The 22,655-nt window shown below is 33.6% G+C and overlaps 3 protein-coding genes across 11 annotated transcripts in view; all 3 read right to left on the minus strand.

The window, feature by feature from the left end:
• Positions 1-3,348: 3,348 nt before the first annotated feature.
• LOC144551557 (U-box domain-containing protein 70-like) overlaps positions 3,349-22,655 on the minus strand; it is a 35,898-nt gene continuing 16,591 nt past the window's right edge. Inside the window, exons 1-9 of one of the 9 annotated variants that reach the window (XM_078299571.1) lie at positions 8,207-8,419; positions 7,993-8,114; positions 7,727-7,843; positions 7,519-7,623; positions 6,923-7,280; positions 6,403-6,534; positions 5,945-6,313; positions 4,950-5,705; positions 3,349-3,630 (exon numbers count right to left, since the gene is read on the minus strand). In XM_078299571.1, the coding sequence (XP_078155697.1) occupies positions 3,445-3,630; positions 4,950-5,705; positions 5,945-6,313; positions 6,403-6,534; positions 6,923-7,280; positions 7,519-7,623; positions 7,727-7,843; positions 7,993-8,024 (2,055 nt within the window). In that variant the 5' untranslated portion in view covers positions 8,025-8,114; positions 8,207-8,419 and the 3' untranslated portion in view covers positions 3,349-3,444. Of the gene's footprint in view, positions 3,631-4,949; positions 5,706-5,944; positions 6,314-6,402; positions 6,544-6,922; positions 7,281-7,518; positions 7,624-7,726; positions 7,849-7,992; positions 8,135-8,206; positions 8,423-22,655 lie in introns of those variants that run through there. The other 8 variants (XM_078299565.1, XM_078299564.1, XM_078299570.1 and 5 more) reach the window with 8 other exon arrangements.
• Positions 15,648-22,655, minus strand: part of LOC144551558 (U-box domain-containing protein 70-like) — a 48,078-nt gene continuing 41,070 nt past the window's right edge. The window contains exon 10 of the mRNA XM_078299575.1: positions 15,648-15,797. The gene's annotated coding sequence lies outside the window, so the exon portion shown is untranslated. The remainder of the gene's footprint in view (positions 15,798-22,655) is intronic.
• Positions 15,786-21,857, minus strand: LOC144551401 (U-box domain-containing protein 33-like). Its single transcript, XM_078299347.1, has 9 exons — positions 21,675-21,857; positions 21,452-21,573; positions 21,095-21,216; positions 20,890-20,994; positions 20,107-20,413; positions 19,722-19,862; positions 19,256-19,624; positions 18,362-19,117; positions 15,786-16,027 (listed from the first exon to the last, which is right to left on the minus strand). Exons 1-9 carry the CDS (start codon positions 21,832-21,834, stop codon positions 15,842-15,844), a joined length of 2,268 nt encoding a protein of 755 aa, XP_078155473.1. The 5' UTR covers positions 21,835-21,857; the 3' UTR covers positions 15,786-15,841.

Consider the following 22,655-nt stretch of genomic DNA (forward strand, 5'->3'; position numbering starts at 1 on the left):
TTCCGGTACACCATTAATCAAACACCTTATATCCGGTTAACCATTAACCGGTCATATTCTCAATTTCCGGGAATTGGAGAACCGGAAAGAATGGCCTATTCCGGTTAATGGTTAACCGGATAGGATAGTTTTCGAATTCCATTGCAAAAAAGGATAGATTCCGTAATAGATTCCGTAATTTGTTATTTGATTTGGATATTTATAAAAATTTCGGGCATACAGCGGTTAGCGATAGACGAAATAAGAATATGAGCCCAAGTAGCTATCGAAGATTATAATTTTCCAAATCACAAACCGAGCATTTTCTTTGAAAATCAAGATGAGTTAGAGCTGAATTATTTTGCTTCTCTCATTGAGCCAAGTCGAATTTGAGCTAAATCTTAATCATTAGCAGTCCTAAAATATTGTTCAAGATAATTATGAAGTATCCTTTGGCGCCCATTAATATAAATTAGATTATGATTAAAGCAAATATGGAAGTGGAGTAATGCATCTGCAACTGAGACAGACAGGAAGATCACACGAGTCAATGGCTCAATTAGTGTCCAAATATGAAACATCACAAAAGTATTTTTGAAAATACAAACATTACAAAAGTTAAAAATGATCGCTAGAGAATTCATTTTCAGAGTACTGAACTACTGATACAAAAATGCTCCGCATACAAAAAGTTTAAAGGAATTCGTTGGACACAAAATTTAGAAGGTTGTGACGTACATTCTAACGTGGTAACGTAAATTCGTAATGTGGCGTGTTATAATTAAATTAAATTTTTATGTAGAATAAATTACGGAAGGACAATTGTAACATGTAAATAGTCAGAATACATGTGTCACACCATGACCATACGTGTCGTGTTACAATTAAATTAATTTTTTTATGTAGAATTAAATGACAGAAGGACAATTATGACATGTAAATAATCATAATACATGTATGTATCACACCACGATCACACATGTCGTGACTGATTCTATTTTTTATTTAGTCATGCATAGTCTTTGTTTAATATTTTTGTTCAAATTCTAAGTTAATATAGTAAAAACCAAAAAATCAAGAAAAAACCAAAAAGAAAAATTGCAAAAGATAACACTTGCCTGGAAGATCTGTCAGTCTATCACGCTGCATCAGGTCAACTGCGTCTCTGTCAAAATCTGTGCGCCAAACTGACCATCTCACCAGCCCATTTTCAATCCACCACTGGTTGTGTATATGGTAACATACACCACGTGTTGTGGTGTATCGTGTCGCGCATGTTTATGTTGGGAATTTATTTTGAAACTCAAAATTTATGTAAATAAATACTATTTTTTTATATTAATGTTTTCTAAATTTTATGAGTTACAGAGCTTAATTTCTTTGATGCACTGATACACAATTAAATGGCATTTATTCTTTTAATTGTTATCAGGTTCTAAATAGCGGCGCTATAGCTACGCTATAGCTTTTCCGGACCATAAACGCTAAGCTATGAGATAAAATTGCGCTAACTCAGCTACGATCGCTATAGCTATAATAGCTGACCGCTATTACCGCTATATGAGACCCGCTATAACTACCGCTATGCTACATGGTTTTTTTTTGCAATTTATATGGACTTCTGTACTTCTATTATTATTTCTAATGCTACATGGTATTCTACGATAAGTATACTAAACCAAACTATATGCTTCTATTTTTATTTGTGATTTATTCTATCATTCTATATCGAGAAATATTCAAATACTAATTCTTCATTTTGATTACTCTTTTTATAGTATTCATTTGTAAAATTATTATCGTTCGTTTCAATTGAAAGCTGATTTTGATTATTATTATAATTATAAAATGTTTAAATATGTATATTGACTTCATTTACCTTATAAAATTAATTGCTCTTTGTCTATTATAATATGTAATACCATGAAGTATAAACTATTAAGTAATGTTACTTTTTAAATTTTTTTCCTTCTTATTTGCGTAATTGATAAAAAGTATAGACTTAGATTAGTTGTCATTTAGTTGTTACATCAATTCTCTAATATTGATTATGTTGATAATTAGTAGAAATATAAAATATAAAGTTTGAAAAGGGAAAATCGCTATGTGTGATAGCTTCCGCTATAGCTACGCTATTCGCAATAGCTTTTTTTTTTGGTCTCCCCGCTATGCCGCTATAATCGCTATTTAGAACCTTGATTGTTATTAATAAAAAGAAACGGTAATAGCTATTACTTTGGTGCACATATTTCATTGACATGAATAGCAATTAATATTTGACCTGTTAATGCTATTACTGTCATAGATATTTCTTTGAACATTCATTGTAATGGCTATTTAAATATTATATAATTTTATATAATAACGGTAGAAGAATGAATATGAATTTAATTGTCACGAGTGCATAAATTTGTTTATAAATAGTACATGATTTTGGGAAAGAAGATCATCCCATTATCCAACAATTTACATATTCTCTTGATTTTTCTCTAAGCTCTATAATTCATAAATTCAATTTCTATTCTCCCACAAACAAATATTTTCTTTATAGAAAACATATTATTATGTTATCACTATTGAAAGAAGCTACATCAACCTCTACCACGGTTGCACCCGAAGGTAGAGGAATACCGGCGTAACTTGGGGCAAGCTTAACTGATTATTCCTGCGCTTAGGACGGGAAGTTGCCTTAGATCCGCATTTTGCAGCTCCGGGTAACAAAGTTTTAATTATATTCTTGATTATATTTTTAATATAATTGTTATTTATTTTATTGATCAAAAATCAGATTTAAAATTAGTTGGTTAGTTCATATTTTGCCAACAGTTTATACATGACCACGTGTGTGTATCATATCGTATGCCACGTCGTACTATGTCAAGCGACATATCGTGCTATGATTAGGTCGGCACGTACTTTGTTCTTATTAAAAGTGATCACAAAAAAACACGTCAAAGGACATGTGACCGACACGTATGCATGGTTAGTTCTGAAAATTTTGAAATTCAAAGCGAAAAAAAAGCTTTAGTCCTTTATATATACAAATTTTTTTATTAATATGCCAATAAATAATATCTATTTATAGAAAAGCTTTGACTCTTTATAAAAACAAAGTTCGGATTCTAATATTTTATTTATTTTTAATATATACAAATTGAATTTTTTTGAGCCCCTTAGATGTTAGATCTTGAGACCTGGAGCCATTGCTCTGGGTACTCTAGTGCAGCTTGCACACATGTCATGTTGCGACGTAACCGTTCATGACATAATTTTTTGACATCTCTATTCAACTACTAATCCTAAAGCTCACTTCTGTTGCTACAAAATCTATCCTACAAATTATATTGCAGCTCTAGATCTCATTTCATGTTTACATTATCAACTCATATTTAATTTACATTTTGAGTCTTAAATTAAATTAAGGCACTACATACAACATATATACAAAATTAGAAATTGCTATCGTTATGGATGGCCCAAGAGCCATTCTTGAATGGCAGAACATAGGGCGTGGTTTGGAGTGAGTTCGAGGTGGACCAGGGGTAAATTTGTCATCGGTGATGTCTTATGCCCGCTGTCAAGCCAATCTTTAATGGCTTCAGCTTCATATGTATAACCATCTGCCGCAATGTGAGGATCTTTCATTACCTTCTGAAAATCATTTTTTGTTTCAAATTCCACCGACAAAAGATTAGTGTCAGCACTAGATCTTTTCCAAAATAATAATGCAAAATAATATAGATCATATTTAACAATATTTTCTTAGATATTAATTTGTTGTTATACTTAGAAAAAGAGATGAATACATCCTACCATGATACCAACAAAAACAAATTTTCTTTCCAGGCAATCCAATATGTGGGGACTGAAAAAGAATTCAAATCACATAAAAGTAACTCAAATTTTGAGTTTAAATTCGGATCAACAGATTAGTTTTGACATCAATAAAGAGTCCTATGCAATGGCGGAACTAAGTACAAGCAAAGGGGGGCCAGGCACCCTCCAACTTATCGGAAGTTGTTTATTCGGGCAGTTATTTTTATATGATTTTTTACCGATGCATACCGATTGGCAGCCTCCATGCGGTTGTTCTTTCGTCTTTCAGCGACTTGACTCCCCCAAATTCAAATTCTGGTTCCGCTCCTGATCCTATGAATTCCATTTCAGATGAGACTGGTCCGAATTTTGAACTGATGATCAAAATCTAAATTCGAAATTTGAGTTTTAGTTCAAAGGATACGCAGTCACTGAAGGGTCCAGCAAACAATAGGTTTGAACGAATTCATATCGCCTAAAGCAACTCAAATTTTGAGTTTACATCCAAACCGTCAGATCTATATTTGCACAAATAGTAAAGAAGTCAGTGCATTCTATCTTGAACCAGATTGATCGGATTGTGATCGAACGGTTCGGATCTCAAAATTTGAGCTACTTCAAACTCAAAGTATCCGGACTCGAATCGAATCTCGCCATCACGGCATTGCGCAGGCCATGAGAGGCTAATCAGAGAGCCGGATAGGCGGAGAGCAGAGTACTCTCTGGTCAAAGTCAAAACAAAAACCAGAAAGAAACAAACAGACAGAGAATAAAAGGGAAAAAAGAAATGGGAAAGAGACAGAATGGAGAGGGTTTGGTTCGTTGGTTAAGCTTGATTCTAGCGGTCAGCGGAAGCTTCATCGTTGTAGATACGTCGAATCAATGGAAACTAAATTATCGGAATAATGTCTCTAAATGTTTCTGATTTAAAGGCTTGCTGATTTTGAGTTTTAAAATCCATTTTGATAGAATATTAATGCAAGCATTGTTGGCGTTCAGATCCCAAAGAGTTGGTTCTGATTAAATAATTGCCATGTCATTTGCTTGGTTTTATGGTTACTGGTGGATGATTATTACTCATGCATGCCAAGTGTTCGACAAAATTTCAACTAAAAAAAGTTCATCAATTCAAAGGAAATCCAACAAGATCTTACCTTAAAAATGGGACACCTAAAGTAGGAAGGTATGCCTCTGTCATCGAGTTGGGACCTGAAACTTGGCAACTCAGATAAGGAAGCAGCCATCATCAAAGACTCAACGAACTTCCATTCACTCTCCATATCCGGGCGTTTCCTCCTACGCATTTGAGCGCATCTCAGCCCAAGGTTTGCCAATTGCTTTGCTTGTACGAAAGGCCACTCTCCAGCTGATTCATCTATAATCAAGTGCAGTGAGTCAGTCGCAATAGCACCCTCCACATCAGCTGCAATATTTACTGGAAGCTTTCCGGTTAATAGTCGAAGAACAATTATACCAAATGAGTAGACATCAGATTTTACAGTTATCTCTCCACTGCTCAGAAATTCTGGGTCCATGTAGGCAAATGTTCCCCTAAGATTTTCGGTGCGGTACACTGAGGTGTTTGTGTTGGATTTCATTAGGAGGCGAGAAAGGCCAAAGTCACTGAGCTTACTAACCAAGTTGGCATCTAGGAGGATGTTTGCTGGCTTAAGATCTCCATGGACAATAGGATTGGGATTGTTCAAGTGAAGGAACAGGAGAGCACGGCAGATTTCACCGATGATACGCGTGCGCACCTGCCACGTGAGTGGTGGGGTGCCACCTTCACGAGTAAGTCGATCTTCGAGGCTACCATTAGGTAAATACTCATATACTAAAGCTGACTGTTCTGAGCATGTTCCTATAAGAGTAACAAGGTTTGGGTGCCTCATTGTGCTTAGGATGGCAACCTATTAATGCAAAACGAGAAACATGAGTCAGCCTAAAAAATTTATTGCAGAAATTGATAGGTAAAGAAAATTGGTAATGAGTTGATTATCTTGTTTGTTGTCATCCAAAATAGGTAAAAACATTCAACATTCTTTCTTTCTTTTTTGCATCAATATGCTACCACTGATTCAGTCATGTGATCAACATGCTCGCACTGGTTCAGTCATGTGACTGCTCGGTCCCCAAAAAATGAAGTTACCTCTCGTTCAAATTCTAGCCTGCCTTGTAGGCTTTCAGGATGGAGCATCTTTATAGCAACCATGGTGTTGCGCAAAAAACCTTTGTAGACACAACCAAAACCTCCTTCGCCTATCTTATGTGAATCGCTGAAATTATCAGTTGCCCTTTGAAGCTCTAACAGAGAAAACTCAGAGAATGCTCCATAAGATCCACAACCGGCACCATTGCGTAATTCTTCGAGCTCTTTAACTGCAATATTTTTCTCCTCTTGTAATTTTTTATTTTCTTCTTGCAGCAAATCTAGTCGGCTTTTGCCCCTTTCTATCTCCTTGTGTAAAAACTCCATCTCTTGCTTTTCTTTTAGAAGGGCATTTTGCATTTCTTCTGCCTGAGAAGTCCAATTCAATTGTGCCAATGATCATGCTTATTTTCTATTGAAGTTCCAAATAACTTGCTTTTTGCATATTAAATAGATACCTTTTGGATCAAGGAAGCTAGGTCCATTTCAGCCCTTTCACGTTTGCATATCTCCTCATTAAGTTGAACCCTGTATTTTGCGGCATCTACCAAGGCTGCTTGGAGTTTGGTGCAAATGCCAGCTATATTCCCCTGAAAGAACTAGGAAATTTTTATATGAAATTAGTGCGTTAAGAAAAAGTATGACTGTCAATTATTTTGTTTTGTGGGTTTTAAAAACCATTTCCTGGAAAAGAGTTGGAATGATAAGTTCCTGGAGCTAAACTCATATGCTGCTGCTTCTTTAGAATCAGTTACATATTATCTCAAATTTTACAATGAGATCATCAGACTACTGATTTTGATTGGTAATTCAATAACACAAAAAAATTTAGTATTATCATTGCACCACGAGTGAAATAGGGAAGTGATGAATCAGGATTATAGGCAATTAGTAGGGGGGGGAATTGAAAAGGTTTGACTCAGTTTTTTTTATAATATTTTGAAGCAATAAAGCAAGCGTTATGCTGCTGAAGAGTACCTGTTCGGGTGCTGATGTGGAACCTTGAGATCCCAAGCGAGACTCGTGCAAGAATCGTATATCGAAATTACCATCCCTGTTAAATGACAAGTCATAGTTGCTGTACCCTTCTTCACTTGCAATAGATGATGCTGCAACCGATCTCGTAGCTTCTGATGAGAAATCAATCGAGTAGTTATCACTGTTCCTGGAACTCGATTGAATAGTGGATGGAGCAGAAAAACCGGGGATCATCCCACCAAGATGCAAATTCCACATATCAAAACTCAACTTTCTTGTGAATAGATTTTGCCTGTTTCTTTCCATAGGCATTGATGCTACCTGGTTCAAGGTTCGTGTTGGCGGTCGTGTCGGCTCCCTTTGACAAAGGTTAATATAATAAGTGTTTTAATTTGAAAGATTATTATAAAGGGAATTGTTGCTTTTTCCTTAACATTAATTTGTTGTGTTAATTTTTAACTTACTTCGCATGGGGTCCTCATAGTATTTGTCCTTTGCTCGTATTGAAAACATCAATACAACACTTATTTATGGAGGTGCCGCATGATTTTAAGAAAGCATAAAATGAACAAAAAGAGAAGGAAAATTAATTATACCTTGTGCATACAAGGTTTCCACTGCAGATGAAAAATATTTTGCACGATGGGAGAGCTTTCTCCATCACAATCTTTGCTGTGTTGGACTTTACCTCGGACATTCCCCTAAAAGTATGTATAAACAAACTCATGTTAGAAATATAAGATAAAAGATCGATTACATAAGTTCCATAGAGTGGTAAAATATGGAACCACGTGATTAGCATACCTTGAGTACCGCCTGTCTGAAGCAGCCCCCATGACAAGATTACTCATGCCATGCAAACTAACAAGCTCAACAAGTCCATGTGCAACATCATTAGACACAAAAATTATTTTCTCGGCTCTAAACTGATTAAGAAGAAACAAATAAAAGAGAAGATTACACTTTTATGCACATGTCATTTGCAATGGAACGTCATTTGAATTCAACATAAAAAAAAAAAAAAATTAACAATTAAGAAGCAAAGAAAATGCAAAAAACACTAGCAGGACCTTAGCTTTGGAGCATTGTACGAGATAATCATTCAAGTAATTTTCTGTCTTTTCGTACTCCTCTTGTCTGTGTGAGTTGACTTGGTGAGGACTTGATTGATTTGCAGGAAACTTGGTTCCCACTGTAAAAAAAAAGGATGTGCTTCTCAGGATTAATAGATTACATCTTCTGGAGAAGCTTTAGTAAGAAAAATAAATTGGTAGGAGTGCTTACTCATAGGAATCATTTGAGGAGGGATATGTACATGAGTTATAATGATCTTTCTGTCATTAGAGAAATGATTCAATACCCATGAGAGAGTACTTTTTCCGTCCTTCAACCTCTCCGGCAGCGCCACATAAACTTTCTCCTCCACCGGACCAGACTCAGACTCATTCATCTCCAACAGCATGAGGGAGGGAGGTGGAGAGAGGGAGGGAGAGAGAGGTGGCTTCTTATAGGGACTTTTTGTGGTTTAGAGGATTTGGGATAGGCACGGAATTTAAATTCTGGTATTTCGAAGTCATGGATGTAAAAATATCTTGGAATGTTGACTAGTTTTTTGTTTTTGTTGTTTGAGAACTTGACAGTGTCTGTTGAGTTTGTACGGAAAGTTGACTTGTTAATTCAAGAATTTGGAACTACATATTCATTGCTTGATATGAAACAAGATTTCTTGGAAAAACGAAGATGAGAAATTTGAATTTGGATATACTGAATAAAAGAAACGTGAAATTATTTATACTTTTTATTGCTTGATAGCAAAATGGGGAGTTGAGATATCTCATATTTTGCATGACTTTTTGGAGAATCTTAACTGTTCAAATACATTCTGCACGAATCTCAAAGGATACTCACCGGACACGTCGGTCACGCAAAATATGAGATATCTCAGAGGATACGCACTCGTCGATTATTAGAGAAAAAAAATAAAGGATGGTCTTTTATAATAGCTCCAGCTTGCAATAGCAGTACTATCTATTATATAATAGCTCCAGCTTGCAAAATAATTGTCTTTATATGAGTAGAACTAGGATGTTCTTAATCTCACTTAAGCTCTTTGTTGATATTAACTTTAAAATACACCGGAATGACTTCAAGCAACAAAATTCAAACTGTTGAAATCGATTTATTTGATGAGTGAAATTTATAAAATTTTGACATAATTTAGTATAACATCAAGCGGTCAAAACTAAAAGATTTATAATTAATAATTAATTCTAATAAATTTATTATTCATCATTTTTTGACTACTTGACCTTGTACTAGATTAGTTTGAAAATTTATAAATTTAATATGTAAACGCATCACCTATAAAGTATATCGGTTTTACATTTTGAATTTTTCGTTTGAAGTTAATCCGATTTGTTTTGAATTTAAGCTTACAAAGAACACTCTAATCTACTCATCTTTATATATACAATATTTATGAGCATAATATTTTTCTAATTATTGCATAAGGGTTAAGTAAAGCATTATAAGCTATACATGGAAAGATTTTCCTAAATTTATTTAATTAGCGGATATTTGATAAAGCAAATTAACAACAATGTGTGGTAACAATTATTTATAGGTACACATTGCTTTGCTGAAAACTACAGTCATCTTTTTCTGAAAATTATATCATATATATAATATTATATTATTTTTAATAATCTTAATAAAGTCAACTACTTCTGAATAATAAAAAAAAAATGAAAACTTTAGTTAACTTCAATTAAATAGCTGAAAGAGTATTGATTAGCTGCTTAAATTAATAAATAAAATAAGCTTAACAAATAAGAATGAAAAATAACTGGAAATTACATTACATGTTACTTGTTAGTAATTTCCATGAAAATACATTGCTAGTAATTTTAGTAACATTTCTTCATTGTTGAAAAGATCGTTTGCTAATTCATTACTAGTATCGTACTCGTGCGTTGCAACGGGAACATATTATAAGAAAAAAAATATCAATGAAAATAATAATTATCCAAAAATTAAGACACATGTTAATAGAAAATTTATATGATTATGTATTTTTAATTAACTTTAATCCTGATCTCTGATAACAATTTGATGATGTGATGATTCTTTATTTTTAAGTACCAATGATATCAATTAATAGCTCGATCCGAATCTAATATCAAATATCGTACAACAATTCAATATCGATATATAATATGATATCAAAAAACATAAATAAAAAGTGTTATCGTGTGTATGTATAGGATATACACACACACACACATATGATAAGAGAAATATATATTCACACATGTTCCAATTTATATTATTCTTCTTCTTTGTTTCCAATTTAGAATACACACACACACATTGATATATTCTATGTTGGAAATATATTCTAAATTGCCCACAACAATATGTATAGAAACAAAGAAAGAGAAATAAGGAAATAAATAAAATTGATTTCTATTGTGATCCGTATAGAAACAAAGAAGAAATAATGAAACAAATAAATAAGAAAATGGAAGGTGGAGTTTTCTCAATTGAAGAGAAAAATATAGAAACAAATAAATAAGAAAACGGATAAATATATCGCTAAATTTTATAGTCTCTTCAATTTTAATTGTAACGTACGTATCGTGTGGCAGCACATGTGGTGAGTATGTTTTTAACTAAATTTAGACTTCTATATATAAAACAAATGCATTTAATCAAAAGAAGACAAATTATGTAATTGGAGGGCTGATATCAAATCCGAAGTTTCATCTTTCAATCGTAGCCGTTGGCGAAGCAGACTTCCAATATACTTAATAATAGAATGGAGAAATACTTTTCTTTAAAGATGTATTGTTTGAGTTTAGATAGAAAGAATTTTGAAAGGGACAAATTCGGTAAACGTGTAAAATAATTACTAGCTATGATTTTATTTTAAGAAAATATTGCCGCGATATCAATATAAATATCGTCAACACTACCACAATTTATTTGACCTCAGTTACCAGTTTTACTAGTCAGTAACTCTTTCTGACTAAGCAGTACTTCAATAAGCAATATCTCTTTCCGTGGAGCATTAATTGGAGGTTCGATGAAATTCTGACAAATGGTCCAATTAATTTTTAACAGCACTCTCACAAATTACCGGCATTCCGTTTTCAGTTTATAACTGGTGTGATGGACTTTTATTACCGCTGTCGTGTAGTTTTAGACTAGAGAGAATTTATAATCATCCAGATTAGGATTGGCATTAATTTCTGAAAAATGTTACGGTCGTTTGACCAGTCAAAAAGACCTTTCGCTCTCCTTATTTTATTTATTTTATTCGGTGATAAAACGGAAAAATTTGGAAGTTCCGCTTCTATGAATCTATTTATATTATCTCTTACACCTTGTTTGGATGGAGAGTAGACGAAGGGTGGCTAGGTGAAGAACAAAAGAGGAATATAGAATAGAAATTTATTTCTCCGTGTTTCAATGATTAGTGAGAAAAAATAAATTGAATTTTTCTTTCTGTTTTATTTCTTGTTTGATTAATTAAAATTTAGAAGATTAATAAAAAGTTCGTTAGTTGTTGTAGGTTTATGATAAATAAATTTATATGAAATATATATAGGTAAGATATAAGGTTGGACATGTGCTATTTATTTTGAAAATATTTGTTGCAATATTTTTTTTCTCATCTGTTATACCTCAAATCGAGAGAGAAATTAATTATATTAATTACAATAATGTAAGGTTAAATATTTTTCTCATGTATTATTCACCTTGAACATAATTTTGTTAACCAAATACGGTTTGAGGAAAATTTTATTTTTTCTTTCCATTCCATCCCTTTCTCTACTCTCCATTCAAACAAGGTCTTTTTTTTTTAAGGTTAGGTTTTTAATATCAACTAACAATTTCATAGATAAAAAAAAAGTATTTATAATGGATCAAATGACTATAATTTCTAAATCTACTCTTTTATTTTCATAAAATCTAATCTAGTACTCTAATCCTCATCTCGCTCCACGACCGAATCCGTTTTTTCGATCGCCACCGCACTCTGACGGCAACCGGAATTACTTACTGTCGTTCTCCAATCGAGATGTTGATCACTGTAATACTTTAATCGCCATCTCACTTCATGACCGGATCTGCTTCTTCGACCATCGTCGCGCTCCGACAACAACCAAATCTACTCACCGTTGCGCTCCAATCGAGATATTGATCACCCTAACGCTATCTAGCTCCACAATCGGATCCGTTTCTTCGACCACTGTCGCACTCCGACGACGACCAAATCTACTCAAGGTCGCAAATCTATGGAGATATGAACTCTACGTAAGTTCCAAGCTCCGACGATACCAAACTCCCGGCTCCGATTGGCTCGCTTGGTTCCGGTTTCTCCCCTCTCTTATTCTCCTCTCCACTCGAGAAGATAGAACCAAAAGAGAGAGGAAATATTGTATTAAAAATAAAAACTACAAGAAGTGATGGAGTTGAATAGAGAGAGAGGAAGGAAAGATGCATCCAAACAAGGTGTTAAGAAACACATTGATTGACTTTTGAATAGGGGTGTTAACGGGTACTATAAAAGTCGGGTGAAAGCATTTCCATATCTGCACCTGTTACAAATTGTCTTTACTCGTACTCTACATTTATCTATTACAAATTATTTTATCTGTACCCTATCCTTATCCGTTATGGTTGTCAGATAATGAAATGGCAGCGGGTTAATAACGGGTAATGCTAATATTATAATTATTTTTATTATTTACTAAATAAAATATTAAAACACATTCATTTCACTCATATATACGTGTTTTAAAAGTCTAAATTTTATTGAAATTAATAGAATTATTTACGTGTTTTAATGATTAATTAAGTGTAACACATTTACATAAAATAATCAATTGTCTAATTTCATAAATTTAATAAAATGTAGTTTTCCGAAAAGATCAAGAGTAATTGAAAAATAGATAATCATTGTTTATTAATATAATATAATAAATAAAGAAATAAAGTTAGAGTTACCAATAGCAGTACTATCTATTATATAATAGGTCCAGCTTGCTATATAATTGTCTTTATATGAGTAGAACTACGATGTTCTGAAGCTCACCTAAGTTCTTTGGTAATATTAACTTTAAAATATATCGAAATGATTTTAAACAATCAAATTTAAATCGTTAAAATCAATTTACTTGACGAGTGAAATTAAAATTTTGACGTAATTTAGTATAACGTCAAGCAGTCAAAATTAAAAGATTTATAAGTTAATTTTAATAAATTTATTATTCATTATTTTTTTACTGCTTGACCTTGTACTAGATTAATTTAAAATTTTATAAATTTGATATATAAATGCATCACCTATAAAGTAGATCGGTTTTACATTTTGAATTTGTCGTTTGAAGTCAATCCGATTTGTTTTGAATTTAAGCTTACAAAGAACACTCTAATTAATCTACTCGTAGCATAATATTTTTCTAATTTTTGCATAAGGGTTAAGTTAAGCATTATAAGCTATAGATGCAAAGATTTTCCTAAATTTATTTAATTAGCGGATATTTGATAAAACAAATTAACAACAATGTGTGGTAACATTTATTTATATACACATTGCTTTGCTGAAAACTACAGTCATCTTTTTCTGAAAAATACATCATATTTATAATCTAATATTATTTTTAATAATCTTAATAAAGTCAACTGCTTCTGAATAATAAAAGAAAAATGAAAACTTTAGTTAACTTCAATTAAATAGCTAAAAGAGTATTGATTAGCTGATTAAATTAGTAAATGCTTAACAAATAAGAATGAAAAATAACGGAAAATTACATTACATGTTACTTGTTAGTAAATTCCATGAAAACACATTGCTAGCTATTTTTGTAACATTTCTTCATTGTTGAAAAGATCGTTTGCTACATAATTCATTAAATACTTTTCTTTAAGATGTATTGTTTGAGTTTAGATAGAAAGAATTTTGAAAGGGACAAATTCGGTAAACGTGTAAAATATGCTCAATATATATTATAATAGTACCTCTTGTGCTAATTAATTACTAGCTATGATTTTATTTTAAGAAAATAATGCCGCTATATCAATATAAATATCGTCAACACTACCACAATTTACTTAACCTCAGTTACCAGTTTGACTAGTCAGTAACTAGCTCTTTCTGACTAATCAGTACATCAATAAGCATTACTGACTAGTCAAACTGTCCAATTTCATAGAATTTACCAGTTAATAGAATTAATAGAATTTTATTAAATTTGGACCATAAAAAATGTAAAAAAAATGCAGAAAAAAAACAGCGATTGGATGCTTTTTGAGATTGGACCATAAAAAATGCAGTTTTCAGACAAATTTGGATAAAAAAAAAACACGATTTTTAATAAATCCAAAAAAATAATAAAAAATTTCAAAAAATGTAAAATTTGGTCTCCAAACATATAATTCAAACAAAGTAGAAAAAGAAAAGGAAAAAAATAAGATCAGAAAAAAGAAAGAAAATGCAAAACCTGATTCAATTTTCAAAAAATGGAAAGTGGTAAAAAAGGAAGAGTTTAAATAGGAAAAAAATGGCGGCTGTAGCAGTGGGGACCGCGTTGTTGGTTATGGCAGTTGAAAGCACGTGGGGACCGCGTCGTTGCCAGTTATGGCAGTTGAAAGCGCGTCGGAACTAGACTGAAAACAAAAAGTTTTTATACACGGAGATTTTCGAAAGACTGTAACCCGGGGAATTATACCTTTTCTCAAAAAAAATTATTCGTACTTGTACTCAATAAATATTTGAAGTATAAACCTTTTTACCCATATTTATCTTATCAAATATAGTACGGATAAACGAGTTAAAGGATGTCATTGATACACCTAACTTTGAAGACAAACCAGTTTGGACGAAGTCAGAGTCATCGAGACTGAGCGATCCCTCGGTCATAAAAAAAATGGATATCTGAAACACGGCATGTAATTGACTGCTTCTGAAAGAATCATTATGGCATATTACAAAGAATCCAATTTTTTATAAAACTAGGATAAAATTTACAGATAATTACATTATGAAAATTGATACAATGTCCCTGCTGCGTCCCGTTTTTTCAAACAGAGATCCATTCAATTCTTTTGCTAATTGAACATCTCCATTTGAAAGGAAGAGATATATTTGTTTACAAAAAAAAATTTAATGAATAGAAGGGGATAATTTTTTTTTTTTGAATTTTTATGAGATATTAAATATTAAGATGTTTTGACAGGAAAATTGACTATTTTAAAAGTTTGCATGGGTACACTATAAATTTTCTCTAAATTTTACTGGTTATCACTTCTCATAAATCAAGAAAAGTTGGGAAACTATTTAGAAAAGAACCATACTATATATGGAAAGTGATGTAAAAATTTCCCAACATAATTATAAAGTATCCTTTGACGCATATTAATATAGATTAGATCAAGATTAAAGAAAATATGGAAATGGAGTAATGCATTTGCAACTGAGGCAGAGAGCAAGCGCACAAGAATTTAATCTATTCATGGCTCAATTAGTGTCCAAATATCACAAAAGTATTTTTGTAAATACCATCATCACAAACAAAGTTAAAAGCAATTTGCCAGAGAATTCCTTTTTGGAGTACGTCTCCTGTACTTTCGCCCCCTTCTCACCTACCTCCGCAAACAGAAAGTTCAGAAGGAATATTCATTGGACAATGACAACATTTAAAAAAAATTAAACTTCGCAAGTGCAATTTCTGACATCAACCAGCAGTAATCCTTATAAAAAAAAGGTCACTTGCATTACCAGAAAAACTATCCTACAAATTATATTGCAGCTGTTATTTTCTTCATGTGCACGTTTTTACTTCATCAAATCAAATTTACATTTTGAGTCCTAAATCAAGGCACTGTATAATACAGAATTTCAGGTTGCTACCATTATGGATGGTGGAGGAGCCATTCTTGAATGGCAGAACGAAGGGCATGATTTGGAGTAAGTTCGAGGTGGACAAGGGGCAAATTTGTCATCGGCGAAGTCTTATGCCCGCCCTGGAGCCAACCTTTAATGGCTTCAGCTTCATATGTATAACCATCTGCTGCTATGTGAGGTTCCTTCATTACCTCCTGAAAATCATTTTTTTTTTCCAAATTCCACCGATAAAATATTAGTGTCAGGACTACATCTTTTTGCAAAGTGCATATCGGTTCGTACTATAGATTCATATCTTTGTTTTTAAAGTTTAAACAATTGATCTGAATTGCTCAACATGATCTCCTCATGAAAATGTATTATGAGACCAAATTTTATATTTTTAAAATTGTGTACTATTTTTTTTTATAAAGGTAGAATATTTCTATTTACGAATGATCCAGAATCTTTACAAGATGTGATTTTCTACCTATCTAAAAATAATAATTAATAAAAATTTCTATTAAAAAATAAAATTTGATCTCCAATTATATTTTAGGAAAAATTTCTAGTGTGCCCATTCAAACTTTCAAAATAACCAATTTCCCCATTGAAACACCATAATAGCCAATTTCCCCATATAAACTTAAATTTCTTTCTTCTATACCCTTCTAGTTATTTAACTTTTTATTTAATTATTTTAATAAATGAATTGACAAATATACCCCTCCATTAACTAAATTGAATAAGAAATAACAGAAGAAGATGGAGCTTGGAGTCCAGCCATGGCTAACGGGTCCAAATTTGATTATTGGATCCTATTTTATTTTGAATACCAAAAGAGTTTATCGAAATATATCAAACAATGCAACTTGCAACATAATCTGTCTTATTTATCTGACATTCTTTTGCCCTTCTCGCAATTTAATTCAAAGTTGGACTGCTCCAATTTCTTTCCTTTTGTCTGATCCAATAGTCTACTCAGTTTCTTAGCAGTAAACTCGTCCCTACTTTAAGAAAGGCCCTGGACCTAGAAAAGAAGACCTAGAATCTTTTTTTTATTGGGCAATCTTATTGACAGTAAGAAGAGCCTTTTTGATTGATTGAAATTTGCTTTGGTCATTTAATGGATTAATTCCAACCATGTTTTGATTAACCATCGATGACCGGATTTCAACCATCACAATGTTCGGAACTATCCAAAATCTCTATCTAAGGTGTTTCATTTCGATAAACTCTTTTGGTATTTAAAATAAAATAGGATCCAATAACCAAATTCGGACCCGTTAGCCATGGCTGGAGTCCAAGCTCCGTCTTCTTCTGTTATTTCTTATTCAATTTAGTTAATGGAGGGGTATATTTGTCAATTCATTTATTAAAATAATTAAATAAAAGTTAAATAACTAGAAGGGTATAGAAGAAAGAAATTTAAGTTTATATGGGGAAATTGGCTATTATGGTGTTTCAATGGGAAAATTGGCTATTTTGAAAGTTTGAATGGGCACACTGGAAATTTTTCCTATATTTTAATATGGAGACCATATTGAGCTTTCATATCAACTGTTTGAACTTTAAATTAAGATACGACTTCATAGTATGGGCCGATTTAAGCTTTGCAAAGTATCATAGCCTCAGTCTTTTTTTTTTTTTTTTTTTTGATGGTTAGCGAGCTCAAGCTCAACTAACAAATTTTGCATTAATAAAAAAAAGATCGAAGAGTTTTAATGTACAAAGGAACCTACCCCTAATTACAATGTAAGTACAATACCCGTACCAGTCTAACCGGCCCGCTAGCTCAACCTGATTATATATACTGTTACCACTATTTATTGTTATTGTTATACTTGAGAAAAAGAGATGAATACACCACACCAACAAAAACAAAATTTCTCCCCAGACAATTAAATATGTGGGACTGGGTTTATATGGAACCCACAATTCTAGACTCAATACCTATGGACCTATGGTCAAGGGCGACGAACCGGCCTAAGGGTAGGCAGTTGCTAGGGTAGGTTGTCTATCCATAGTGAATAAGTTTCGCTGTTTTTTTGTTCCGACCACAGGCTATTTTTTCTGTCCAGTTCAACTCATTTTTTTTCATTCAGCTCGATTTATTTTCTTTCCGACCACAGGCCTATTTTGTTTTCCCGCTACGGCCCAGATTTATCTTCTTTTCTCTTTTCCGATACAGCCCAGACAAGCCCATGAATTTTTTATTTTTTTTTCTCTTTTCCGCTACAAATGATCCCAGTGGTACGACCGCTCTCGTCGGCCCCTCCACTAAATGTTTGTGATTCAAGCTTACTGACAAGTGGTTTTATTGTCAGGTGGGAGATCTTTTGACTCTTAAAATCCATTTTGATAGAATATTAATGCAAGCATTATCGGCGTTCAGATTCCAAAGAGTTGGTTTGGATTAAATTTTTGGTTATATAATTGCCGTGTTTGGTTTATGCCTACCAGTGCATTATTATTACTCATCCATCCTAAGTGTTCGACAAAAGTTCCACTAAGAGGTTCATCAATTAAGAGATCCAACAAAGTTTTACCTGAGAAATTGGACACATGAAGTAGGAAGGTATGCCTTTGTCATCGAGTTGAGATTTGAAACTTGGCAACACAGATAAGGAAGCAGCCATCATCAAGGATTCAACCAACTTCCACTCTCTCTCCAAATCCGGGCGCTTCCTCCTACGACTTTGAGCGCATCTCAGCCCCAGGTTTATCAATTGCTTGGCTTGTACAAAAGGCCACTCTCCAGCTGACTCATCTATAATCAAGTGGAAGGAGTCGGTCTCAATAGCATCCTCCACCTCAGCTGCTATGTTTACTGGAGGCTTTCCAGTCAACAATCGAAGGACAATTATACCAAATGCGTAGACATCAGATTTTACTGTCATCTGTCCGCTGCTCATAAATTCTGGGTCCATGTAGGCAAATGTTCCCTTCGGGAATTCGGTGCGGTACACTAAAGTGGTTGTGTTGGATTCCATTAGGAGGTGAGAAATGCCAAAGTCGCTTAGCTTACTAACCAAGTTGGCATCTAGGAGGATGTTTGCTGGGTTAAGGTCTCCATGGACAATTGGATTGGGATTGTTATAGTGAAGGAACAGGAGAGCACGACATATTTCACCGATGATACGCGTGCGCACCTGCCACGTGAGTGGCGGGCTGCCACCTTGGCAAGCAAGTCGATCTTCGAGGCTACCATTAGGTAAATACTCATAGACTAGAGCTGACTGTTCTGAGCATGTTCCTATAAGGGTAACAAGGTTTGGGTGCCTCATTGTGCTTAGGATAGCGACCTATTCATGCAAAATGAGAAACATGAGTTGTCTAGAAAATCTATTGGATAAATTGATCAGATAAGAAAGTTGGTAATGACCTCTGGGTATAAGTTATTCAGTCATGTAACTGGTTGGTTCCAAATAAAATGAAGTTACCTCTTGTTCAAATTCTGGCCTGCCTTGTAGGCTTTCAGGATGCAGCATCTTTATAGCAACTATGGTGTTGCGCAAAAAGCCTTTGTAGACACAACCAAAACCTCCTTCGCCGATCTTATGTGAATTGCTGAAATTCTCAGTTGCCCGTTGAAGTTCTGACAGAGAAAACTCAGAGAATGCTACATAAGATCCACGACCACGACCATCACGTAATTCTTCGACTTCTTTAACTGCATTATCTCGCTCCTCTTGCAATTTTTTATTTTCTTCTTGCAGTACATCTAGTTGGCTTTTGCCCGATTCTATCTCCTTGTGTAAAAGCTCCATCTCTTGCTTTTCTTTTAGAAGGGCATTGTGTGTTTCTTCTGCCTGAAAAATCAAATTCAATTGTGCCAATGATCATGCTTATTTGTTATTGTTATAATTGAAGTTCCAAATAATTTGCTTTTGTATAATAAAACGGTACCTTTTGGATTAAGGAAGCCAGGTCCATTTCAGCCTTTTCCCGTTTGCACATCTCCTTATTAAGTTCGAACCTGTATTTTGCGGCATCTGCCAAGGCTGCTTGAAGTTTGGCACAAATCTCTCCTATATTTCCCTGAAAGGACTAGGAAATTTTATATGAAATTAGTGTGATGGAAAAAACTAGGACTCTCAATTATTTATTTATTTTTTGGTAGGTTTTGGCGACCGTTTCCTTGAAAATAGTTGAAATGATAAGTTTCTGGTGCTAAACTGGTATGCTGCTGCTACTTCAGAATCAGTAACATTCTATTTCAAATTTTGTAATGAGATTATCGGACTACTGGTTTGATTAGTAATTCAATGACACAAAAATTGTAGTATATTACTGTGCAGGCGAAATCATCATCCCTGTTCAATGACAACAAGTCATAGTTGCTGTACCCTTCTTCACTTGCAATAGATGATGCCACATCCGATCTCGTAGCTCGTTCTGAGAAATCAATCAAGTAGATGTCACCGTTCTGGTGATTTGTTTGCATTGGGGATTCAGGAAACCCTGGGATCATCCCACCAACATGCGAGTTCGACACATCAAAACTCAACCTTCTTATTGGGGACCCATTTTGCCTGTTTCTTTCCATAGGCATTGATGCTACCTGGTTCAAGGCTTGAGTTGGCGGTAGTGCCGGTTCCCTTTTGAGAAAGATTAACATAGAAGGTGTTTTTAATATGAAAGAGATTATTTGAACTGCAATTGTTTGGTTTTTTTTCTTAACGTTAATAGGTCATGATAATTTTTAACCAATTAACTTCTCATGAAAGTCCTCATAATATTTTATTTCGCTCATATGGAAAGCTACACTTGTGGTGGAGCCCCATGATTTCAACTTGTGATGCAGCACTTGCTGCAAAGCAAATTTCAAGAGAATCCCTCTCCCCTCAGGTACCAGAGGGGTACAATGAGTAAAGTACAGTCTGGATTTAGTTCCAGCTGGGTCAAAAGAAATCCAGTTTCTATTAAAGATATAGGGGTCCGTTTTGAGATTTCTGCCAGAAGGGTCCAAATTTACTCATTCTGCCCTCAGGTACCAGAGGGTGGGGGGGTGCAAATTCATTTCAAGAAAGCATAAAACCCACACACACAAAAAACAAAAAAAGGAGGAACATACCTTGTGCATACAAGGTTTTTATTGTAGGTGAAAAATATTCTGCACGATGGATGAGCTTTCTCCATCACAATCTTTGCTGTATTGGACTTTAACTCAGTGATTCCCCTAAAAGTATGTATAAACAAACTCATGTAAAGAAATAATTATCAACTCAATTGTGATAAAGATTACATAATTTTCATAGATTGCGACATGATTAGCAGACCTTGAGTACCGCTTTTCTGAAGCAGCCCCCATGACAAGATTACTCATGCCATGCAAACTAATAAGCTCAACAAGTGCATGTGCAACATTATCAGACACAAACATTAGTTTCTCGGCTTTAAACTGGATTAAGAAGAAACAAATAAAAGAGAAGATTACACTTTAGCAAAAACAAGAAAAATGCTAACATTATAATTGGTCAGAACAATTAGTATTTTTGCTGAACAAGTTATGCCCATCTCAGTGATGTGTTCGCTGTTCCTCATTTCACAATGCTACATGTACTTCATTTGAATTTTCAGAAGTGGGGAAAAAAAATAAGAACAAAGAAAATTAAAAAAAAAAAGGCTAGTAGGACCTTAGCTTTGGAGCATTGTAAGAGATAATCATTCAAGTGATTTTCGGCCTTCTCCCACTCTTCTTTTCTGTATGAATTGACCTGATGAGGACTCAATTGATTTGCTGGAAACTTGGTTCCCACTGTAAAATATTGAAGGTGCTTCTCAGGATATCTAGATTACATACACTTTTTTTCCCCTTTTGGAAGCTTTAGTCATAAATAAATTGATATTATTACTTACTCATAGGAATCATTTGAGCAGGGATGTGTATGTGAGTTATGATGATCTTTGTATCATTTGAGAAATGATTCAATACCCACGAAAGAGTATTTTTTCCATCGTTGAACCTCTCCGGCAGTGCTAGGTAAACCTTCTGCTCCACCTGACCAGACTCATCCATCTCCCAAGAGAGAATGTGTGAGAGAGAGAAAACAGAGAGGGAGAGAGAGAGAGAGAGGAAGCGGGTACCAGGCTTCTCATATAGGGACGCTAGCGTATTTAATTTGGAAAGCCGATTTTTTTATTAATAGAAAAAATAATAATAAAAATATCCCTATTTATTTTGGAGAAGCCCGAAAATTAAGCCAATTTTTTTTATTAATAGCACAAATAATAATAAAATATCCCTTTTTATTTTGGAGAAGCCCGAAAATTAAGCCGATTTTTTTATTAATAGAAAAAATAATAATAAAATATCAAAATAGGAATAGAATTTGGTGAAATCTCAAAATGTAGGAAGAACGGGATGGTTTATTCCATCCACCGGACGGGATAAACCATCTCGTCCAGCTAATTACGTTTTTAATTCTACAAACTCGTTAATCTAAAAAAAAAAAAAAGCAATCTGAACGGGATAGTGTATTCCGTCCATGACTGTTCAAAATTTTTTGTAAATTTTATTTAAATAATTCATCATCATGTATCATTTAGAAATTATTGAACATAACATGCAAAAAAAATAATTGAAATTCTGAATGAGAATAACTATTCCGTCTAGTTTTTTTTTTTTTTCAGGATTAACGAGTTGGATAATTAAAAATAAAATTAGCTGGACGTAATGGTTTATCTCGTCCGTCATATAAACCATTTTGTTCTTGCTATATTTTGAGATTTTGTCAAATCCAGGGAAATTGACTTAGTAAAATGGGGTTGGATTGGAGGAAAAGAAGTGGTAAAAGGACAGAGAAATCTTGTTATTTGATATGTAACTGCTTGGAAATC

This window comes from Carex rostrata, chromosome 3 (assembly GCF_964058835.1).
Source record: "Carex rostrata chromosome 3, lpCarRost1.2, whole genome shotgun sequence".
NCBI classification, from domain to species: Eukaryota; Viridiplantae; Streptophyta; class Magnoliopsida; order Poales; family Cyperaceae; genus Carex; species Carex rostrata.

Coding starts and splice junctions, on each gene's coding strand:
- LOC144551401 (XM_078299347.1), bottom strand. CDS start 21,834: ATGGATGAGTCTGGTCAGGTGGAGCAGAAGGTTTACCTAGCACTGCCG. Junction 21,217..21,451: donor TACAATGCTCCAAAGCTAAG/GTCCTACTAGCC, acceptor TTCTTAATCCAG/TTTAAAGCCGAGAAACTAAT. Junction 20,995..21,094: donor TCAGAAAAGCGGTACTCAAG/GTCTGCTAATCA, acceptor ACATACTTTTAG/GGGAATCACTGAGTTAAAGT.